This window comes from Carlito syrichta, unplaced genomic scaffold (genome assembly GCF_000164805.1).
Source record: "Carlito syrichta isolate Samal-C Ts95f unplaced genomic scaffold, Tarsius_syrichta-2.0.1 Scaffold304635, whole genome shotgun sequence".
Lineage (NCBI taxonomy): Eukaryota > Metazoa > Chordata > Mammalia > Primates > Tarsiidae > Carlito > Carlito syrichta.
In genome coordinates, this window is record NW_007248731.1 from 1,546,601 (window position 1) to 1,568,607 (window position 22,007).

General features: G+C 48.1%; 1 protein-coding gene across 1 annotated transcript in view; it reads right to left on the reverse strand.

The window, feature by feature from the left end:
• The window catches only part of JAK1 (Janus kinase 1), a 48,554-nt gene that overhangs the window by 23,227 nt on the left and 3,320 nt on the right, over positions 1-22,007 (reverse strand). The window contains exons 3-8 of the mRNA XM_008060506.1: positions 17,588-17,711; positions 13,236-13,389; positions 10,027-10,190; positions 7,985-8,327; positions 6,256-6,438; positions 2,419-2,576 (exon numbers count right to left, since the gene is read on the reverse strand). Of these exons, the coding sequence (XP_008058697.1) occupies positions 2,419-2,576; positions 6,256-6,438; positions 7,985-8,327; positions 10,027-10,190; positions 13,236-13,389; positions 17,588-17,711 (1,126 nt within the window). The remainder of the gene's footprint in view (positions 1-2,418; positions 2,577-6,255; positions 6,439-7,984; positions 8,328-10,026; positions 10,191-13,235; positions 13,390-17,587; positions 17,712-22,007) is intronic.

Below are 22,007 nucleotides of genomic sequence, written 5' to 3' on the forward strand. Positions count from 1 at the left end.
GTGGGGGTGGGGGGGTGGATCACACCCTTCCTCCCCTCCCCTCCGCCCCAGGCAACCCCACCAGAGTGCGAGGCTCATGGGAGCAGCAATTTGAGGCTGTTTTGTTTACTGTTATATCTTCAAAGCTCACAGTAGGCACTCAATAAATAACACCTTGGATGAATACATGGATGAGGCTGAGAAAGATATCAGTAGGGAACAGGCCTGTCTTGCACTTCTTTGTGTGCCCAGGGCAGTGAGTCCTGACACACCGAGGACAGCGAGCACTAGCTGAGTCCATGTGATGGTCACGAGCAACCAGCGCGTGCCAGTGTTGAGCGCTGGTGAGAGAGGGCTCGCGTGGGCCACACGTTTGAGAGAGACAGAGACGCGGAGAACTTTCCAGCTGCCCTGTGGTCTCTGACCCATCTCTGCCCTGCACACGCTGACCCCTCACCGGGTGTGCTCTTCCCTCTTTAAGACCTGGCTTGCCGCCACTGATTCCTCAATGCTTTTTGTTTTTGTTTTTGTTTTTAAACATATTTTTGATTTTAAAATTGTGGGGTACAGTTAAGGGTTAGGTATACAAATATGCATCGTCCAGGCACCCTTATTCCTCAACATTTAACATGATTGAAAGGCTGCCCACCCTGAGAAGGTTGCTTAGGCAGTGAGCGTCAGCCTCCCCCAAATATAAGATATCTGTCCATTCAATAGATACGCCCAGAGGGCCCACGACATGCCAGCCTTCCACACTGAGGAAGGGAGTGAATGAGGCACCCAAGACAGAGGCTGCCCGCTGCCCCTATGAGCCTCATGTTCTAGGAGATCAAGGCAGGCAGACTAGCAAAAATGTTCTGCTGTGTAAACACATGGCATGCCAGGAGGAAATGACTGCCACTGAGGAAAAGAAAGGTAGAGTGAAGCGGCAGAGAGCATAGGCTAGAGAGGAGGAAGGGGTGGTCAGGGAAGACTTCACGGATAAGGTGGCATCTGACTAACACCTGAAGGAAGTGGGCCGTGCAGACTCTGGACGAAAGGGCTTCCCGGCCAAGGGAGAAGCAAGCGCCAGGGCTTGGAGCACAGCTGTGGTTGGGACACTGGAGGGAGATGCCCTTCGAATGTCCAAGCCCTTGCTCTGCAATCCTAGGTGTGAGTCTGTGAGTCTCTCCAGGCCAGGGGCCACACCACCACCAAGCCACCTGTCCACAGGCAGCCAGGACAGGGACGAAAGGGGAAAAGCATGTCACAGGGAAGACAGCTGGAGAGAGGATTCCCTAGATACGCTTTGTTCTGGAAAGAGAGGCTTGCAGCAGACCCAGTAGCGGCTTTCCTTTGCCTGCAAGCCAGTCATATGTAAGAGGAACTCAACGGGATCCCTGGTGCTGCCAAAAGAGCCCTCAAATGGGGAGGCAGAAGTCACAGAGAGGCCATCCACAGCTCCGTACCCGAAAGCTCTGAACATCTGTCATCGTGAGAGCTGTAATCAAGCTATGGGCTGCCTCATGCCTTGCTAAGTGTCCCAGCACCGGGGGGTTTGACCACAGGCTACCAGCCCTGAGATGCAGGGGAAACCCGACATCCCACAGAGGCCCTGAGGGTCCCAAGGCCAAGTCAGCATCATGGTCTCCACCACTCACTCATCTGGCACCCTAGGACATGCTGAGTGAGGATCCTGTTGACTACACTGATGCTGAGACCTGGAGCCTTCCTTTGAAAACAACAGATTGTTTTTTAGGGACGGGGTGCTTGCTATGATGCCATGGTCGGACTTGAACTGCTGGGCTGAAAGGAGCCCCTGGGCTTAGCCTCCCAAGTGGTTGGGACTGCAGGCGATGGCCCCATATCCAGCTGCTCCCTGTCTCTCTTGAGTCATACACAGTGTCTGCCATAGCAGGCACTGGGAAGGGTAGCACCTCTCAGTCGGCTAGGAAAGGCGAGGAGGGGAGAAGGGTCAGGGAGCTGCAGCAAGGGGGGGGGGCGCATGACGCCCAGCACGTGTGAGCCAGCACGGTCAACTGGCCCCAACCTATACGACTGACAACATCCGCGTCTGAAGAGGCTGCCTGCCCCGCCGCTAAAACGAGAGCTCTCTCCACAAATGAAAGGCAAGTGAGAGCCGGGCTCATTGGCTCAGCCTGTAATCCCGCACCTTTGGGAGGCTGAGGTGAGTGGATTGTCTGAGCCCGTGGGTTGGAGACCCGCCTGAGCAGGCGGGACCTCATCTCTACAATAAATCAAAAAATCAGCCGGGCGTGGTAGCGCATGCCTGCAATTCCAGCTACTTGGAAGGCTGAGGCGGAAGGAACGCCGGAGCCCAGCAGGTCGAGGCTGCGGTGGCCGGGAGCAGCCACTGCACTCCAGTCTGGGCAACAGAGTGAGACTCCAACTCAAAAAAAAAAAGAAAAAGAAAGGCAAGTGAAAGCCTCTGGAACCCACCAGATTGGACCGTGACAGCCGTTCTGTATGTTGTGGACAATCAACGGGGGGGCCACGTCTGTGCAGAGGTAATGATGGGCATCTGCAGTGAGCCGGAAGTAGCCGTCTACCAGGGACACGAAGGACAAGGCCTCCTCGTGGGAAGACAGCTTCAGTTCCTGGGGAGAGAGAAGAAATCCCCAGGGTTACAGCCCGTGTCTATCACCTCTAGCAGCTGTCCGTGTAGGGCGGTGCTGGGAGAAGATTCCGGAAACACCATGCCAAGCCCAAAGGGAAAATCCCTGTGTTGATACTAACCGCCCCCTCGCAGGTACACAGGCCTTTTACTGGTCAATTACCTATTAGCTCAGAACTATCAGGCGAGGCACGGTATGTGTGCGTGTGGCATGGGTGGGGGTGCGGGGGGGCTGCAGCAGGCAAGGAGACCAGTGGAGACGCTGAGCCTCGGGTCCAGACAGGAGAAGCACAACCTGGATCAAGGTGGCGGAGGCCCAAAGTGGAATGGCAGGAGCGGAACGGGCACCCTGGTCTTGGCACTAAACAATGACCCCGAGTCAGCAGGAGTCCTGCTTGGAAGAAAAGGAAACAGAGGCACGGGCGCGCCATCTCATGGCAGGGTTGGTATGGAAGGTGAAACTCCCGGATTGTAACCCAGGAATTGTCCCAGACACAACAATGAGGTTGCTAGATGAAGCCCAGGGACCTGGGAGGGTTTGAAGGAAGTAGAGTCTCACTCAGAGTGGGAAGAGGGAGGGAATTTCCACGAAGGAAAGGCCTCAGAAAAACACTTCTGGTGAAGGCATGGGGTTTTCTGTCTTGATCCCAGATCCCTAGCAGAGACTGGCCGTTTGAGAGAAGCCATGGGGTCAACCAAAAACATGTCCCGGGGAGAGGAGGCATACAAAGCTGTGATTTAGAGCTCTGACTCACAAAAATATAAGAAAGCACCTGAGCCTTCAGGGAAGGGCAAAATGACACTGGAGAATAAGGTTCTTCCCACGGACCTGGAGGAAGGAGAGGCTGGTGGTATCACCAGTGAGGGGGAAAGGGAGTGAGTGGACACAAGCCACCAGGCAGGAGGTATGTGAGGGACCTGGTGACAGCTGCAATGCCAAAGGAAATATGCCCTGGGACTGTGAGCCAAGGAGGCCAAGAGAGGGCAGGTCACCGCAGAGAGGGCACCATGGGAAGGAGCCTCTGAGCTCAGTATGCTGCCCTGTGGTGTGGCCTGGCACCCCCGTACAGGTACCCTAGAGAACAAATTCAAGACACTCTGGAACAAGAGCAGGGCTGGGTGGGGCTGCCCCTCACCCCGCCACGTGCTATAAGCAAGGCTAAATGAGCACTGAGGTTCCCTGAGAGCAGAAGGCTACACAGAAATGGGAGAAGCCAGGGAGAGGCAGAGAGAAGTGACAAGCCAGGTCTGACCTGATGGCACACTGGCACCACGCTTTCCTGAAAGACTGGCAGCCACATGACTGCCCGATCACAGGCCTTGGAAATCTGAGGCTGGGAGGGGATGACACAGAGTGAGACGCTAAAGAGGCAGCATCGAGGGTAGCTGGCCCCAGGCTCCGGAGTCGGCTACTCTGGGTTCGAATCGCAGCATTTCCACCTGCTAGTAGGTCTAAGCGCATGTAGTCAACATCTTTGTCAGATAAAAATTGTCAAATATTGGCAGTTTCAGAAGATTTAACCTAACAACTGTGACCTCGGGCAGGTTACTCAACCTCTTTGTGCCTCAGTTTCCTCCTGTAAAACGGGTTGATGAGAGACCCATAGGGTGGATAAGAAACTTAAACATTGACATTTGCAAAGAGCTCAACATAGGAAGCGCCTGCCATGCAGGAAGGCCTAGTGTTTGTAAAGGAAAACAGAGGCCTGGGGAGATCAAGTCTTTCTTCCAGGCTTCCTCCTGCTGCCTACACGACACCGCAGCTTGGCACAGCGTTGCCACCCATGTGGCCAAGGCAAGCTCTGACTTAGAGGACTGGGCACCAGCCAGGTGCCAGACATGACTCTCAGCCAGGACAGGATGGGGCAGGTTCGCAGCATGTGCACCAGCGTCTGGGACTTCTCTTCCTCTGCCCGCAATCTAAGCACCTGGCTATGCTGAAAAGCAAGACCATGAACACGCCAGCCTCTCCCTCATGCCCCTCAGGTCGCTGGGGCATGCTGATGCCGCAGGAACCAAAGCAGCACAGGCAAAGAGCGCAGACGGGAGCCAGACGGAACTGGGCAAGTGTCTGCCGCCTCCTCCCGTAAGCCGACCCTGCACAAGTTTCGACGCCTCTTGACTAGTCTCAGGTTCCCCACCCGCAATCGTGCCGATATTCCTTCAGCCAAGGTTCCCGTAGGGACTAAGCAAGATAATGCAGGCACACCATATAACACAGGACCTAACAGTCACGATACACTCAACAAAGAGCACTCATCGTTCCCTCCTTCCATCTTCTACCTGTCCACTAACAGCTGTCAGGGTTCTTCTGGACTTTGTTTTCACTACTTTTCTGATAACATTACTGTATTTTTTTGGGAAAAATAAAAAGGAGGATAAGAAAATTAAAACCACTCATAATGCTACCAATAAATAAACAGCTGTTAATATCTGGTTATTTTCCCAAGAGCATGTGTATGTACATGCATACCTATTAAAATTTTTGGAACAAAATTGTCTGACACCTTTCTATAGGTAAGGTTTTACATTCTACTTTTTTTTGCATTCATAAAAGCTTTCTTCCACATCATCAAAAAATTCAGCAATTTGGTTGCATAATATTCCACTCACATGAATTGTGATTTATTTTCCCATTCTCTATTACTGTATAATTGGGTTATTTTCAGTATTTTGACCCTGTGATACCACTGGAGTGAACATCCTTATTCATAACCCATTACCTGCCTCTCACATTGTTTCTGGAAGATAGAGTCCCTAGATTCCTGAACAGAGGGACATATAATATTTCTGAGGCTGTTAACGCATGCTGCCAAACTGCTCTCCAAGAGGTTATGCCAAAAAGACAAGTCAGCCTGGATATAAGAGCAGGACTATCTGTCCTGAACCATGCCACCTGGCTCTTTCTCAGCACTGAGCGCTCTCATTTGATATATCACTTGCCACATTTTAGGCAGAATGTGGCCTTTCTTATGTTGGCCCTCTCACAGGAGAGCACTCTGTCTCACCAGCCATGTTCCCCGCGTGTTGTCAGCTGTGACTTCTCCTGACACAAACAGGTTTATTTTGGCAGAGTTCCCACTTCCCCTGACAAACTGGCCTGCTTGTCTACATTATGTCCTCATGTGACACCAACAAAGAGGAAGTGAGACATGAGACTGGACACCCTCTCCTCTGTCCGAGAGTCACTTGGGTGTGCCTGACACCATGGGGCGCACTGCCACTGTGGCCGCCACTCGCCTGACAGCCTGCTGAAGTTCAAAGTGGGTGCCCCACCCATTTATTTCCAAGTGACCCACCCAGCTCAGCGGAGAGGCCTCGTAGGAGCCCCTGGGGAAAGGGCTAACATTCGCTGATCTTTTCCTTCAACTCCGCTAGTTTTGTGAATTAAATACTGATGCCAAACTATCTTTGAAAGGGCAGCAAACCCAAAGGCAGATTCACACTTGAAGACCAAAGAAAGGCCCTGGAGTGCACAAGTGTAACTTAAAAACTGACATTGCTAATGCCTCAGCAATAGGGACTTTTTGGCCAAAGGAAGAAAATCATTAGATTTTGTCTTTGAGACAGGAACTCAGAAAACCACATGCTGGGTAACCGTCTTCAGCAACATTCCCTCGTGCCTCCAGATCCAGACTACAGAGCTTCTGGAGTGAACGTACCATTTTTTTGTTGTCCTGCTTGTTAATGCTGACCACAGACTCCTTTATGACAATGTGAGTGATTTCAGGGAAGTAAGAAAAGTTGTTCCACTCTTCCCGGATTTTGTTTTTCTCCTCATCCTTCTTGTGTTTGTTTTCCAGTTTTTTCCGCTTCAGTTTTTTTTCCTTTTCAACAGGAACAACCTGATAAGATGCACATAAGTGACAACATTAAGTTTGCCTTCTCATTTTCTATTGGTAAAAGGCCAGTGCTTTTGGCAAACCAAGGCAGGGCCTAGGTCCAAGGAGGAGACTTGCAGAGGGGCTTGGGGAGCTGGTGCCTGCGGGCTGAGGACTAAAGGGCTGGGTTCCCCCAGGGAATCTTGGGCTTCCACGTCTGGAAGAGACCTTAGTGAGCTCGCTAGGCCCTTTACATAATATACAACGTGCTTGTAAACTCAGACAGGGAAGTAGCTGCTCATTCAATACGCATCCACGTCCAGGTCCTCTCACCTCCAACTACTATGTGTGCTTTGATACAGGCAGAGAACACATTCTTCCCGATTAGGACTGGCCAGAACATGAGCTTTCTCCTTCTACCTCCAACTCTCTTGACTTTGTAATAGTACTCAAGTTGGGATTTTCTAGAGAAGACATGAATCCCATGCTTGAAATAATCTACACATTGAATAACACATATCTGCACAAGTGTGACTATTTTGTGTAGCATGAGCTCTGGAGACCAGAGGTCAACGTTAAATTCCTGCCTCTGCCAGCTACTTAACTAGCCATGTCATCCCTCTGAGCTGCTACTTCCCCGTCCATAAAACAGAAAGCTTACATCTTCACAAGGTTCTCCAAGATGAGGCAAACCCAGTGCCTGCCACACAGAAAGCCTAAGTGAGGCATTGTTATTTTAACACAAGACTAAAATAGGAGAAAAATGAATCTCACATTTGCTTCAATATTATTACTTACAGTAATAGTTATGGCAGCTGTAATTTATTCAACATTTACTATATGCCAGGCTTTGTGTTCAATGCTACTTCATTCTCTCAAGATCCCAGTGAGCTGGATAAAGTAAGAACCTCCATTTGACAGATGAACAATATGCAGCCGGCCCGGGTGAAAGAGCCCTCTCCTCCCAAGGCCATCTAACCATAAGCCACGCAGCTAGGATCTGAGCCAGGTCCAGGGAGGTTTAGAATCCATGCTCTTAAACCACTCTGCTCTGTTGCCCCATCCAACAAACATCTCATGATGCCAAAGCAGCCAGGTGCATGCAGCCAGAGGCCACAGGTCAATTCCTGGCACAAGTGTATATTAGTTATGGCCCTGGGCAAGTTTCTCAACTTCTCTGTGCCTCTTTGTGTTCATCTGTAAAATAGAGATAATGGCAGTACTTCCCTCAGAGGTTTTTTATTTTTAGAAATAAATGAGTTGATACCTGTAAAATGCTTAGAAAAGTATTTGGCATAGAGTAGGCATGCAGTAAATGTCTGCTGTTATGCTTATATTACTACATGCTACAGGATATTATACTTCTTGATTTCCCTACAGAACTCAATAAATACTTATGAGACCTTGTGCTCTTTTATGTGCTACAACATAAAAGATAAACGATATACAGTCTCTAGCCCGGATAGAACCAGCCTATGGGACAGGGGACCTGCACACAGATGACTCCAGCAGGGTCAACAGCAGCCACCGTGTGACACAGGACACTCTCGTTTCAGCCTCGGCCACTTACGTTTGGCTTCTGCCTCCACTGGATGCCAAGATTTCCAGTCACCATCACTTCATAGTAGAGAAGGTTTCCACTGTCATTTGAATGAAACCAATTCATCTCATTTTCTGATGAAATCAGTAACATGGAAGTCTCGAATATTTCAGCACCGTAATGTTTTGTCAAGGTCTCCAAGGTAGCCAGGTATTTCACCTTCAGGTCATGAGTGGACACGCTGCTGTCACAAATGGTTTTGTTGTTGAATTCCTTTAGGAAATCCTTGAAAACGTTATTTATCCGCATCCTGGTGAGAAGGTTCCTCTGTCTGATGGATTTATTCAGGGTTTCTGGAATATATCGCTTATAACTAAAAGAAAGCAGAAAAATATCTCTCTCTTTTTCCATACAGGTTAACAGAAAACAGTTGGGAAACAGACCTGAGTTTGTGAATCTTCCTGCCGTGTGTTGACACAGGAGGAAAGGGGAGCTACCCCCAGAGAACCTTAATGGATTAAGGAGATGGAGGTGAACAGAGACTGGGACAGAAAAAAAAAAAAAAAAGCACGTGCTCCACAGATCTCACTGAACTAGGAGTTCCTACAGGAATCATCAGATTTTCTGGGTCACAAAGGCAGGCAGCACCATGGACTAATCTATAATTTTGCTTGCTAGCTTCACTATTCTTGTGTCATCAGTACTCACATATCACATAGTTATATAAAACGGAGTACCAGTTAGAAAATGGTCTAAAAGATGTCATGGGCAATTATCTCTTGGCGTGATCACAGGTGCCTTGTATGTCCTACTTGCATATGTGGTCTATAACTTTGCTATAAAGATCATTTTTAACCAAAAAATGGGGAACATGCACAAAGGCTAGTGGGGAAAACACACAAAGGCTAACTAAATACGAAAGACCTAGTGTTTTCCATGTGACCCCATCCAAGATGCCCCATTCAAAGGATCAACAAGGAAGCTGAAAGGCTATTTACCCCTCCAGGGGCTAATGGGACAGTAGCTAGGACAGACAGACTCTCAACAAATGGATACACTGCAGGAACAGGAGTCAGTTCTAAGGAGAACCTGAACGTCCATGAAAGGAAAACCAAGCCCACTGGAGGCCAAAGAAATGAGTGATCTGCTTGTTACCCCCAGGCCTGAGACTGTACCTGGCTCAGAGTAATCCCTGGGGCACAAACGGTTTCACAACAGTGAAAAATGGTAAACTTTGGGGTTTATCCTCAATATGTTGTACTCTTTCTTTTAGACTCATATAATGCAACAGAATCTGAGCAGAGCTGCCGTTTTTCACTTTTGCCTCATGAAAGAATAAAGAGGAAGCACCCAGGAAGAAGGCCACAGAGAAAAGGAGAAAGCTGCGGTTCAGCACAGTCTAGTCAGTCCCTGGGTTACTGAGGAACAACCTGTGATCTGCTCCAGCCTCAGTCAAGGACAAGGAGAAACAGGATGCAACCTTACAAGAAGTTGCAGGCCATCTATCATGAAGCATATAGCTATAATCTCCTCTTCAAAAGAGACAGTCTCCATTTCTGACAATCAAAAGGGCGCACTGGTGGGAAAAAAACTATTGTTCAGTTTCTATCATTGATGGACAGAAACTGACCATTCACAAAGACTGGACCTCAAGTGATATTTTTAAGTAAATAAGCGGGTAGTTGATCAACTCTCACATCAGAATCAACAGCTCTCAAGGGAACTACTAGAACGCCTTGGGGGTTCAGGCTGGGGAGGGTAATAGCTGCTTTATAAAGCTATGCTGAGAAGATGGGTCCACCTCAGGTAAGAAGGGGACGCAGAGGGTACCAATTTGATGGGCATCCCCAGTCCAGAAATTTCACCCTAGTACAAACTTCTGAGTTTATCAGACACCATTCAAAATCAGGACACAATGATAACTATGGTACCTGTAAGAAATATTCTAAGTAAGATTTGCATGTTGTAAGTGAGCAGCAGTCAGCCAAATGCTGGCAGCCGTGAGAAGTAGGAGAACATGTGAAAACACCACCATCCCCACCATCAATTCCGCAGCCGGCAGGAAGCTTTACCTGATATCCTTGGGCAGTTCCGGCAACTGCATCTTCCTCATCATGGCATAGTGTGAGATGGCCAGGACGGCCATCCCCAGACACTCGTTCTCAATGTCGTGCCCATCCTGCTCAGTCTTGGGGTCTCGGATGGGAGCCAGGCATTTCACCAAGTCATACTGTCCCTTTGGAGCAGAGGTGAGACAACATGAACCACTCCTTAAGTGTCGAGAGCCCAGCCCTGTTTTTGTTCTTGAGCGGAAGACCTCCCACATGGGGAGGTGCGCCCCAGAAAAGCGGCACAGCGATGAGACTAGTCAGACCAATAGCTTCACCAGCATCAAAGCCCGTTCTCAGTAGAGCTTGGCATGAAGGGACTCGGGCGATGGCTCCCAGATTAATTCATTCATTTACCACACAGTTATCAAGTACTATGCCAAGTGCTGGTGACCAGGACAAACATACAAAGCGCCTTCACCACCTTAGTGATGCCGAGAAGCAGTGTGGATTAGGTCTGATAAATGAGGAGGAATAGCTAATATCAGGTTGTTCCAAAAGCCCAAGTCAGGCCTAAAGACAAACAGCCCAGGGGCACGGGGCTCAGCGAGTGGGGGACTGAGGTTAAACTAGATCTGAGCAGGCCTACCGTCGTATACATTGTGCTACACCTGCCCCTGGTCTTGGTCTTTGTTGACTGAACTCTAAGGACGTGACCCTGTAGCCTTTCTCCAGCTTGGAGCAGGGCAGACAGGAAGTCTGGAAGGGGTGTTCTAGCGCGAGGAAGACGTTTTCCTGAAGAGACTTCAGTTTAACGGCTTTTGGATGGAGGGCCCTCACTGCTGCAGGTCCCCTTCTTTCCACGACGGGACTTCTTACTTCTCTCCGGTGAGGAAAGGTCACAGACCAGTTCCACACGCTTCTGAGAAACAAGAACCTATGCTAGCAGTGTGTGAAGAGCAGAACAAACCCGAAACTGTCTTGCTTGGCCACGACTTTCTGCAACATTCACTACCTCAAGTGACTCACTCCAGAGCCTCCAGAAGGTCAGATTCTACTGCAGTGTTTATTCCTAAGTGTGGCACACTCCTCCTTTACATCTCTGCTCCCCAGAAAGATAAAGAATAAATCTCAGATATGGATACATACAACCGGGATGGTGAATGCTAAAAGACCAATCTGAAAATGGCCAGTTCATTTTATTTTTTCACACAGTGTGGCTACCCGGGGCTGTGCATGGTCTCATTCCTCTACAGTCTCTAAAGCCAGTTCTGAGGTACACATGGAAGGAGGGTCATGTGCAATTAGGAACTAAAGCCCTATGATGAATGCAATTCTGACACAAAAATTTCCTGTATAAAAGTACATTCTAAGGAAATAATCAACAGGACACGTACACAGACACATGCATACAGTTGCTCCCAACTGATTATAAATGGATAGCATTCTAGGAAAACCTCGACCAAAGCTGACAAGTCCAGGACAGGTGAAGAGCGAAGTACATGATGGCTCTTTCTCTGGACTCCGGCCTCATTACTCCGTTTCCTACCTGAAATTCCCACCTGTGTGTCTCTTTCTACCCCTTCCTACTCCCCCGCCCCCCACCCCCGCCTTCCTGGTGTCAGGAATGACTCCATTCTCTATCCAACATTGCCCAAAATAGAAAACTAGAAACCATCAAATCTTCTCACTTACATACCCAACCTATGAGCAAATCATATTTCCAAAACGAACCGCAGACCTGCTCGTTCTTCTCCACCGCCATCGCCACTGCCCCCAGCCACGCCAGCACTTCCCCTGCCCAGGACCGCTGCGGCAGACTCCCAGCTGGTGTGTCTGGAGCATGCTCTTGGACCCAGCACAATCTACGCTCCCTGTGTAGCGAGAGTCACCACTGACTTAAAGCGTAAGCAAAGACCCGCCTTCCAAATGGCTTCCCACTGCACTGTGGCCAAACATCATCCCTTGCCAGGTCATCTGAGGCCCTGGTGAGCCGCCCCACCTGCCTCTTCGGCCTCGCTCCACCCTCCTCTCGCTGTGCTGGCACTGCCCCTCCGCTCGCCCACCGGCAACAGGACCTTCCCATATCCTGCTCCCTCTACAGCACATCTTTTCACCAGGGTGAGGGGACAGTCAGCAACAGCAAAGATATGTCTGGGTGTCATGACTAGGGGGAGAGTGTTACCGGATCTAGTGGGTGGAGGCCAGAGATGCTGGGAGATGCCCTACATGCACAGGGCAGTCCATCACGACAGAGGGATCGGCACAAAACGTCAGCAGTGCTGCGGCTGAGAAACTCTACGTGGAAGAAATGCTTTCCCCCCTCCTCTCTTACAATGGCAGCTTCCTTTTTACTCTTCAAGATTTACTATAAATGTCACCTCCTTGGAGAGACCACTCTGATCACATTGTTTTAACTCGGTTTTACCCTGCAGACCACCGGTACCCCCTGCTTCATCTTCCCTATCACAAAAGCCTTCCCTTCGGAGCCTTCCTCATCATTTCTTACATACGGCCTACACATCATTTCAAGCTCGTTTGCTGTCTCGCTTGACTCTACACCTGACCCATGCGGAGACTGAGTCTGTGGCATTCGCCCAGCATCTCCAGCACCTTGGCGAGCATGAGTGAATGGTCGAATAAATGACTGTTATGAAGTCACTGAAACAACAACAAAGATCAGCATTTTAAACTCACACCTGAGGGCTGCATCATATGATGATCAAAAGCAGTTTATAAAACAAAATGAACAGTAAGACATTTTCAAATGCTCCGTGTCTCAGAATAATGTAATTTCAGGCGATTCTAACTTCTCTTGGCGATTTTCTGGCGTCTACTCTTTCTACTCTGCCACCGCTGTGACCCACAGCGGTCACCTCCTTCCTCTCGAGACATGACGATGATGACAGAGAAGGGCCTTCTCTAGCCCTGCTGAATGACACCTTCCCGCAACTACAGCTTCCCTCTGACCCCGCACACAGGAGGTGGAAAAAAGAAAGGCTGCAGAAAGAAGCGAAGCCTGGAAACTCCAGCTGCATGGCCAGTCCCGCGGGACGCTGAAATGCGGCCTTCCGCCTCCTCACTGGGGGCAAGTCCAGGTGTGGCGAGAACCCCTGCAGGGCAGGCCACGAAGCATCCTGGAACCACCAAGGCAGCGGGACCAGGGGACCTGAGCTCTGTGGCACCGCACCTACCGCACAAGCCCCAGCTCCTCTTGGGCCCAAATGTCCTACCTGGGCAAACAGATACTCCAGCGAGTTGGCGTCAAGGAGAGGAGTTGCATCTGGAACCTTTTTCTTCTCATAGCCATTCTTCTGCTTCTTTGGAGAATGTCGCCACACCGACTGCTCATTGTCATTGGTCCCGTGCCAATTGGTGAAATAGAACCTGGAAGGCAGGGAGACGGATGCCAACTGTGCCGTGGGGGCCCTGGCATGCGTGCGACAGGCGTCTTGGCTCACCGAGAGTGGTCAGTGCTGGAGGCTGATCTGCCCTGAGAAGCAAGGCAGCAGACTGCCCACACTGTGAGGCACCTTCCTGTCTCCAAGGCCCTTTCTTCCCATTGTCACCAGCACTCTGTGAGGAGTGCCCTGTCGACACCTCCTTGAAGACTCAGGGAGAGGCAGCGCCTTTCCGGAGATCACAGAGAGCTCCTCTGACTTCCCATGCACTTCCTAAACAGACATTCATCTGCTGACTGGAACACAATGCTGGCCACAGCTCACCGCACCCTTACCGTCAGCTGCACGGCTAAGGGCCCTCTGTCACGGGCTCCAAACACTTTTCTCTTCCTCCGTAAAAACATACTATAAGGTATATTTTACAACTGTGTTGATATAAAGATGAATATAATCCAGCCTGGACTGTATTCATTTTTTTTCTGATTTTAAGTGAAATTAAAACATTTCATGCACCCCTGGCAATAGTGTGGGCCCTTGGCACTATGCCTGAGGATAAGCTGGCCCTGGACAACACAGAGTCTGCAGTGAAGTGCCACGGAAGGGGAGGTTGCCCCACTGCCTGGGGAGATGGCAGGAGGGAAAGAGCCCCAAGAAGGTAAGTGGGGACCCAAATAGATAAACGCCAGGCTGCAGAGTCTGGACCACACCCAGCAGGAAGAGGAAACAGCGAGAGCCAAGCCGACGGGTGGCAGTACCCCTGGAAGGAAGCACCACAGAAGATGAACTGTGAAAGTGGCCAAGGACAAGCAGATGCCTGTGGCCGTACTCGGGCATGCCATGAGCCACGTGAAGACGCAGGCCACAGTGCCCCGCTCACCACTGCTCCCCAGCGCCCAGCACAGAACAGGTGCTGACACTTACCTGGCAGATAAACAACAAGAGATGAGCAAATGTGGGAAGCAGCAAGAACACAAAAAGGAAAGGATACACGAAGAAGCACCGTAAGGGTGAATATCAGTATTCCATCACATTCGATGATTCTATGCAGCCCACCTACCCTGTCACTCACGAAAGTGACTGATGTTTGTTTGACTGTGGGCTTTGATCTCTCTCACGCATGGAAAGAACCACGTATCTGCAGAGCCATGAGCAGCATGAACCACATCAGGCCTCGGAAGCTGCTGTACTGTCCCCTCACCCTCCACAGAGGTGACCAGGTATCACGCACTGGGCACAGGGGAAGTCTAAGACTATCAGCGGACACAGAGACTGGCATTCATGCCGCCCCCAGGCTCAGAACTGCCCTTCGAAGGGAGAACTGAGCACACACTCAGCAGCACTCGACTCTGGGATCTTCTCCCCAAGATAAGCAGGAAGTGAGGGGTAAACCAATTCCATCAGCTAAAAAGTGTCAGAGCAGGGCTCTGACAGAAGGGCACACGGGAGAGGTAAATTCTGTTTGATGAAGGAGGAAGGTGGTGACAAGAGAATGAGAAGTATGTGTGAGATGGAAGGTTTATCAAGATAAGGAAAGACTTTCAAGGTCAGAGGATGCAATTTGAGAGAGAAGCCTGAAGGCAGATGTTTCCTGAGCCAACCCAAGCCATGGTCTTTTTCTTCCTCAGCCTCCTGAGTCTCTGAGAGAGTCCCAGCATCTGGTGGATCCAGGGATCCAACATATTCCCTCTGAGCAGAACACAAGCTGCGAGGGGGTCTGAACGCGGACATACCCTAGACTGCTCTCTGAGAGCCCTGTGGGGCCATCTTTGGCTTAGAAGCCTTTTGGTCAGATGTTCAAACAGGACAAGGTCAAGGAGACCGAACATAATGTGTAGCTTCTCCCTCCACTATAACAAAGGCTAATGGTAAACAGAAGACCAGAGAATCTAAAACAAGGTTGGAGCTCTACCAATTGCCCAGAGTGAAAGACTGATAGCTTTCCATTTAGTAAGATGTCAAAAACAAAACTTTAAATGGGTAACGACCAAAATCAACACCCTCCTAATAAGACTGAACTAGAAAAGACATTGAAGACAGAAATGAAATACTTTTAAAAAATTAATTATCAAGGTGCGCATCAAACTTGGTACACACAAATTCCTGATATTCTAGCATGCCGATAGAAAAAAAATAAAACTGGCATAAACCAGTGTAGAGCAGTAGCTGCCCACATTCCTTTTCAGAGTGAGATGGAGAAATAAAGCAGAAAAAATGGAGAAAGGGAGAAACAGATAAACAGGTGGACAGACTCATCAACCAGAGACACACGCTGCAAGCTTTTGAGAAAACTGTACTACAGATAACTTCATATTCTAAGTTTATATATAGATATTGTACACAACAAATCTTCTTTAGGTTTCTACAGAAATTTTTAAATGGTTAGTGAAAATCATTTGGCTAAAAAAGCAAGAAAATTATTTTTCTTATAAAGAAACAAAGAACATGATCGTCTTATTTTCAGCTCTATTATGAAACAATAACTATCAAAAGCATTTTCTAAAAACAGAAAACCATAAGTGAAGTACAGGCGTGTTCCCAAAATAGAGCTGGGACTCCACTGAAATAATCACCAACGTTTATTTTCGTATTACACCTTCTTTAGTGGTGAGATTATGAGGTTTCAACATTTTTGTAGTTTGTTGTCATGCAAATGTTTTAGCTTAGGGTGGTATTTTTCTTTCCCCAAGTTCAAAGAATCTGCGGTAACAGAGCAATATCCTGTTGAAGCACAAAGTCAGGTACAAAGTCAAGGTGCTAAAAGTGAAGCAGCCACGCACTTCCTGGCAGCTAACAGAAACATGGAACGGCAGAGATAGCTTCTAATAACCAGACATTCAAGACCACAGCCTCAGTGAGAATTCTAGTGCTAACAAGACGATTCACCAGATGGAATTTTGGGTTAATTCGCGTCTCTTTTCTGGGTATCAGTTTTTCCACTTGAAAAAAAATGGAAGAACTGAATTAGGTAAACTCGGGTCTCTTCCTGTCCTAAGAGCTACCATTCTAGACTCTGAGCTGAGTGTAGAAACCTAGAGGGAAAGAATTAGAACTTGGTGGCATGCTCCTTCCAGACTTCAGGCTGCAATTACAGGCTGATCGCACAGCCAAACCCCCAGGCCACAGACTGCGGCACACAGCTTTCTTTTCAAGGTGAGACTTTGAGTAAGTACAGAAAGAACAGTAAAACATCAGCCTTAAGATGTTTAGCAAAGAAAGCTAGATCTGGTTCAAAGTCCACTGAGAAAAAGAACCCAGTCGCTCTAGAACGGTGACAACCCCACCAACTTCCCCCTCAAAACCCAGCTATGGATACTGTGAAGAGCCTCTGACATTCCAGAGGGCTTCTCCAGAAGTTCCTGCTCTCTATTACCATCTGAACTAATCTACTGATTTGATAACTATATAAGTTAAGCTGCTTTTCAAAAAGGATCTACCCTATTTATAAACTCCACTGCTAAACACACATGTTAACTTGTGCTTAGCAAGTATCTAACGAACACACTTTCAATTGTCGTTACTGAACAAATATGCTTACAATCTCAAGACACTGCAGCTATGAAAGTGCCAAATACTGTCCAGGCCACCTTGGGAGGTACTGTGACATTTAGTAAAGTCTGCGATTATGGGGGGAAAGGTAAGTACCCATCGGAAGAAAACTTACAGCCCCACAGCCAAAAATCTTCGAGGAGTAGTCAGAACAGCCACTCCTTGAGAGCCTAGAATGTCTAGGCTACCACTTCAGGTAATGTTTCTCAAGCTTTTTTGCTTCAATTTTAGCAAGAAATACATTCCGTATCACAACCTAGCACATACATATACTACATATCTCAAAAGTTTTTTAGAAAACAATATTCTTTGGATATGTATATATGAGGATATTCTCCATCCTCTCCTGTTTCTTTTTTGGTTTTGAATTCTGGTCACAACCCACTACGTGAAATTCATAACCATGATGCCCTCTACATCATAACAACTGCTTTTCTAAAATGTGGCGAAGAGGGTGATCAAACTCATCTTGAATTGTGCTTCAAACCCCGCAGGAGCCCTTGCACATACCAAGCAAATGCGAAAGCCACAAATCGAAAGGACGATGACACGTCTTGGGAAGTGACGCGGGCGCAGGCCAGCCGCTGCGCCTCGGTGCAGGGAAAGCCAGGCGGGCGCCAGCCCTGCACTTGTCATACCTCATCCGGTAGTGGAGCCGGAGCGACACCTTGTCATCCACGGTGATGGTGTGGTTCGGAGCGTACCAGAGCCTGGTGCTCTCGTCATACAGGGCGAAGAGGTTGTGGCACAGAGGGGAGATCCCTGGGGAGAGCAAAGGACACGTCAGAGAGCTAAAGGAGGAGACCCGTGGCCACCTGTTTTAAATCACAACATATGCACAGGTAATACTCCCATCCAGAGAGAATCTAGGGCACGCATGTCCTCTGAGGGCAAATATGACTTCCAACCCTTTCAAAGAGAATCCACCTTATTTATAAGTCAGGCAGTTTTAATCATCATAATCAAGAGCGATGGGCTCTTGCCAGACCACCGTCGCCATTGCCTTGCTGAGTTACGGTGTGAGCTACAGTCAGGCCATGTTTCCTTAAGCTTTGGGTCCCCTCCCCCACTTTGGGGAAGTGAATCTTCTCTTTCTTTATTTAATTTACTTTCTAAATAAAGCATGTTTTCTAATCTTATTTTTAAAAGGGGGAGGGGAGCTGAATGAAGCATATTTGTATACCTAACCCTCAACTGTACCCCACAATATTAAAATAAAAAATATCGATTATAAAAAAAAAAGAGAGAAACAATCATTAAAAAAAAGCTGAAATTAAAGAGAAAAAAGAAAAAAATAAAATAAATAAAAAAGAACTATGGCTCCCCAGGAATATGCATTGTAGCTCCTGGCAAACCAAATTAAAATCATTTAAAAGTAAAAGTCTAAGCTGGGCTTGGTGGCTCAGCCTATAATCCCAGTGCTTTGGGAGGCTGAGATGAGTGGATTGCCTGAGCCCGCAGGTTCGAGACCCACCCGGGCAATTTGGCAAGACCTTGTCTCTAACAATAAATCAAAAAACTAGCCGGATGTGGTAGCGCGCGCCTGTAGTTCCGGCTACTTGGAAGGCTAAGGCAGAAGGACTGCTGGAGCCCAGCAGGTCAAGGCTGCAGTGACCAGGAGCAGCCACTGCACTCCAGTCTGGGTGACAGAGTGAGACTCCAACTCAAAAACAAAAAAAAAAGTAGAAGTCTATAATCCCAGCACTTTGGGAGGCCAAGGTAAGGGGAATGCCTGAGCCCACAGGTTTGAGACCAGCCTGGGCGAGACCTCAGCTCTACAATAAATCAGAAAACTAACCAGGTGTAGTGGTGCATGCTTTATAGTTCCAGCTACTGGGAAGGCTGAGGCGGAAGAATCACCTGAGCCCAGCAGGTCAAGGCTGCCGTAGCCAAGAGCTCGCCACTGCACTCCAGCTTAGGTGACAGAGTCAGACTCCTACTCAAAAAATAAAAATAGGCCAGGCTCAGTGGCTCAGCCTGTCATCCCAGCACTTTGGGAGGCCAAGGCGAATGGACTGCCTAAGCCCGTGGGTTTGAGACCGGCTCAGGCAACTTGGCAAGACCTTGTCTCTACCATAAATCAAAAATCAGCTGGGTGTAGTAGCACGTGCCTGCAGTTCCAGCTATTTGGGAGGCTGAGGTGGAAGGATCACCAGAGCCCAGCAGGTTGACGCTGGAGTGGCTGTGAGCACGCCACTGCACTCCAGCCTGAACAATGGAATGAGACTCCAACTCAAAAATAAATAAATACATAAAAATAAAAGTCTGATGATATTTCTCACTACAGGTACCTATGACAGACTCTTACCGAATCCTGCTTAAAAGAAAAAAAGGCTCTAGGAGAGGTTCACAGATCCCATGGGATCTGTGCACAGGGGAGTTGGGGAAATCCTCAATCTGTTTCCTGCAGAAAATGTTTAAGCAATCCTAACACATTGTGATTATACATTAAACATGCAAAGAAGTTCCTGGCAGCAGTACACAAAATGCATATTAGAATAAATAATGACCAAAGCAATTGTGTCAGTGACTAAAACCCGTTACCATTAATAATAAATATACTTCTTAAGTACTCTGAATGGTTATCATAAATACTTTTATTAGCAGCTAACTAACGAGAAGATGCATGCTTAACAAAGCTGGCCCAGCGGTGCTCCGGGCCTCTCACCCCACCAACTGCCTCTCACCCCACCAACTGCCTCCGTCGACAGGGAACAAACGGAAAGAGAAGGGAAATGATGAAGCCACTCATTTCCGAGCCCACGATTAATCACAGAGACCCAAAATCCAAACGGGTTGGGGGAAGAACAGCTGCCAATAATCCATTATGACAGACATTTTCAAGAGTAGTCAGACCCCACACTAAGATCCAGCAAGTTTAAATAACCAGAAAACGTGGGAGAATAGGAGGCAACCGGCCCCAGCTTCCCATGTAAGCCATCTAAAGTGAGACTGACGTGGGCAGGGTCCCTCCTGGGTCCTGCCCCCTAGGCAGTGACTTTCTCCACAGCAAACGTTGAGTTACAAAGCTACAGGTGCCCTGGCATCTCCAAGACTCTCCTTAACACCTCCGATCCACGCTTCTCAAGAAATGTGGCCAGCTACCCCTTCCGAAGTTATACTCCTCCTCACAAACACAGAAGAGGGGGTTAAACTTTAAGGAGCATGTTCCCTTGGGAACAAAGGCAAATGGCTTTTGAATCCAGTATTATGAGGACTATGTTTCAAGAACGCTATAGGTTTCATTCATAAAGTGGCTTTTGTGGACTGGCTTGGAAACCCAGCCTTTCTTTATCACATCCATGTTTGCATGTGCACCAACACCTACGTGTGTGAAGTGTAACTTATTTGTAATCACAGAACTGGCTGTAATTCTAACACAGGTCTGTTTCTAACAATATGACTACCAATAAACAGGAAGATCAAAGGTATACCTTTTTATATAAAAGTACTAAGTAATATGAGCAACGATACTTACATTCACTTAAGGCTAAGTGCCAGGTATCAGGCTAACACACTCTAAATCTGTCAACTTTTCATGCTCCTGGTACCTAATAAGGTTAGGATTACTTGTGCCATTTGAGAGATGAAACTGTGGTCTCCTGAGATTGAGTCTGATTCAAGGTTACGCATCTAGTCAACTGCAGAGTTGAGATTTAAACCAAGACAGAGCTATTGAGAGCTAATGGGACAAAACTACCACACAGAAGTGAAAAGCAGGAAGAAAACACTGCCCTGAGCATCATTTACTACAGTACCAGCGAGAGCGCCAAGAACCTGTGGCATTCCATGCGCGTGTGTTTTTAAAAGTAATGCCCCCAGGCCGGGCTCGGTGGCTCAGCCTGTAATCCCGTGCCTTTGGGAGGCTGAGGTGAGTGGATTGCCTGAGCCCGCGGGTTCGAGACCCGCCTGGGCAGCGAGACCTCATCTCTACAATAAATCAAAAAATCAGCCGGGCGTGGTGGCGCATGCCTGTAATTCCAGCTACTCGGAAGGCTGAGGCGGAAGGATCGCCAGAGCCCAGCAGGCCGAGGCTGCGGTGGCCGGGAACGGCCACTGCACTCCAGTCTGGGCGACAGAGTGAGACTCCGACGCAAAAAAAAAAAAAAAAAAGTAATGCCCCCGAGCCAGTTACAGAAGAGACGACACTCATCCTCCATCCACTAGGCGAAAAGGCGATGCCCCAAGCTGCCTCCCAGAGTCCAGAGTTACAGGAGACACAGCGACTGTGTCCATCCTCAGACTCACAGGCTCTCTTCTCTCAGCTCCTTCCTGCAATTCCTTGGTTCCCTCCTTAACTGTAGCCGCACAACTCTGCAGAAACGATGCTTGCTCACAAACCGAGTGAGGTTCATACCAGCTGTGCTGATGGCAAGAAGCTTGGCTAACAGAAGAAACACTATAAACCAAAGGAAGGAAAGCAAAACAACAAAACGAAGCCTTAAAAAATACTTTGGAACCACTGATTTACATCTAGTTGTTCTGCTAATTACAAATCCATTTAAAGCTGCTGTCTAAAGCTGGTTATTTGTACACATTGCCGCCTAGTCAAAATAACTTTAAGCTACTACTGCATTTTCCCACAGTAATCCTCAGCTCAGTCCACTTTCTCCCATGTTCTGTTCCATTGGTCAGCATCTACTATGCTCTTCCCTATAACAAGAATCCTCCCCTTTTATTGTAACTCTGGCATATGAAGTATTTTAGGCAGGAAGACATATATAGGGAAGAAAATAAGTTTTCTGAACAAGTTGTATTACTACCACAGTAGGTGATTCTTGAAATAAATACACTGTCCCCAGAGAGTTGCTCTGAGGATTACAGATGCTATAAGCAAAATGTGGCCCAGGCTGTCTGGCATCAGAGCTAGTTACTTCATGACCATAAAATGAGTTGATTTGATCTTTTTAAAACAGCTTTATTGAGATATAATTTATATACCATAAAATCCACCCATTTTAAGTATATAATTCAACCAATATTCGTATATTTACTGAGTTGTACAATAATCACCACAATCTAAGTGGATTATATTGTGACTAAGCTTCCATGACTTAG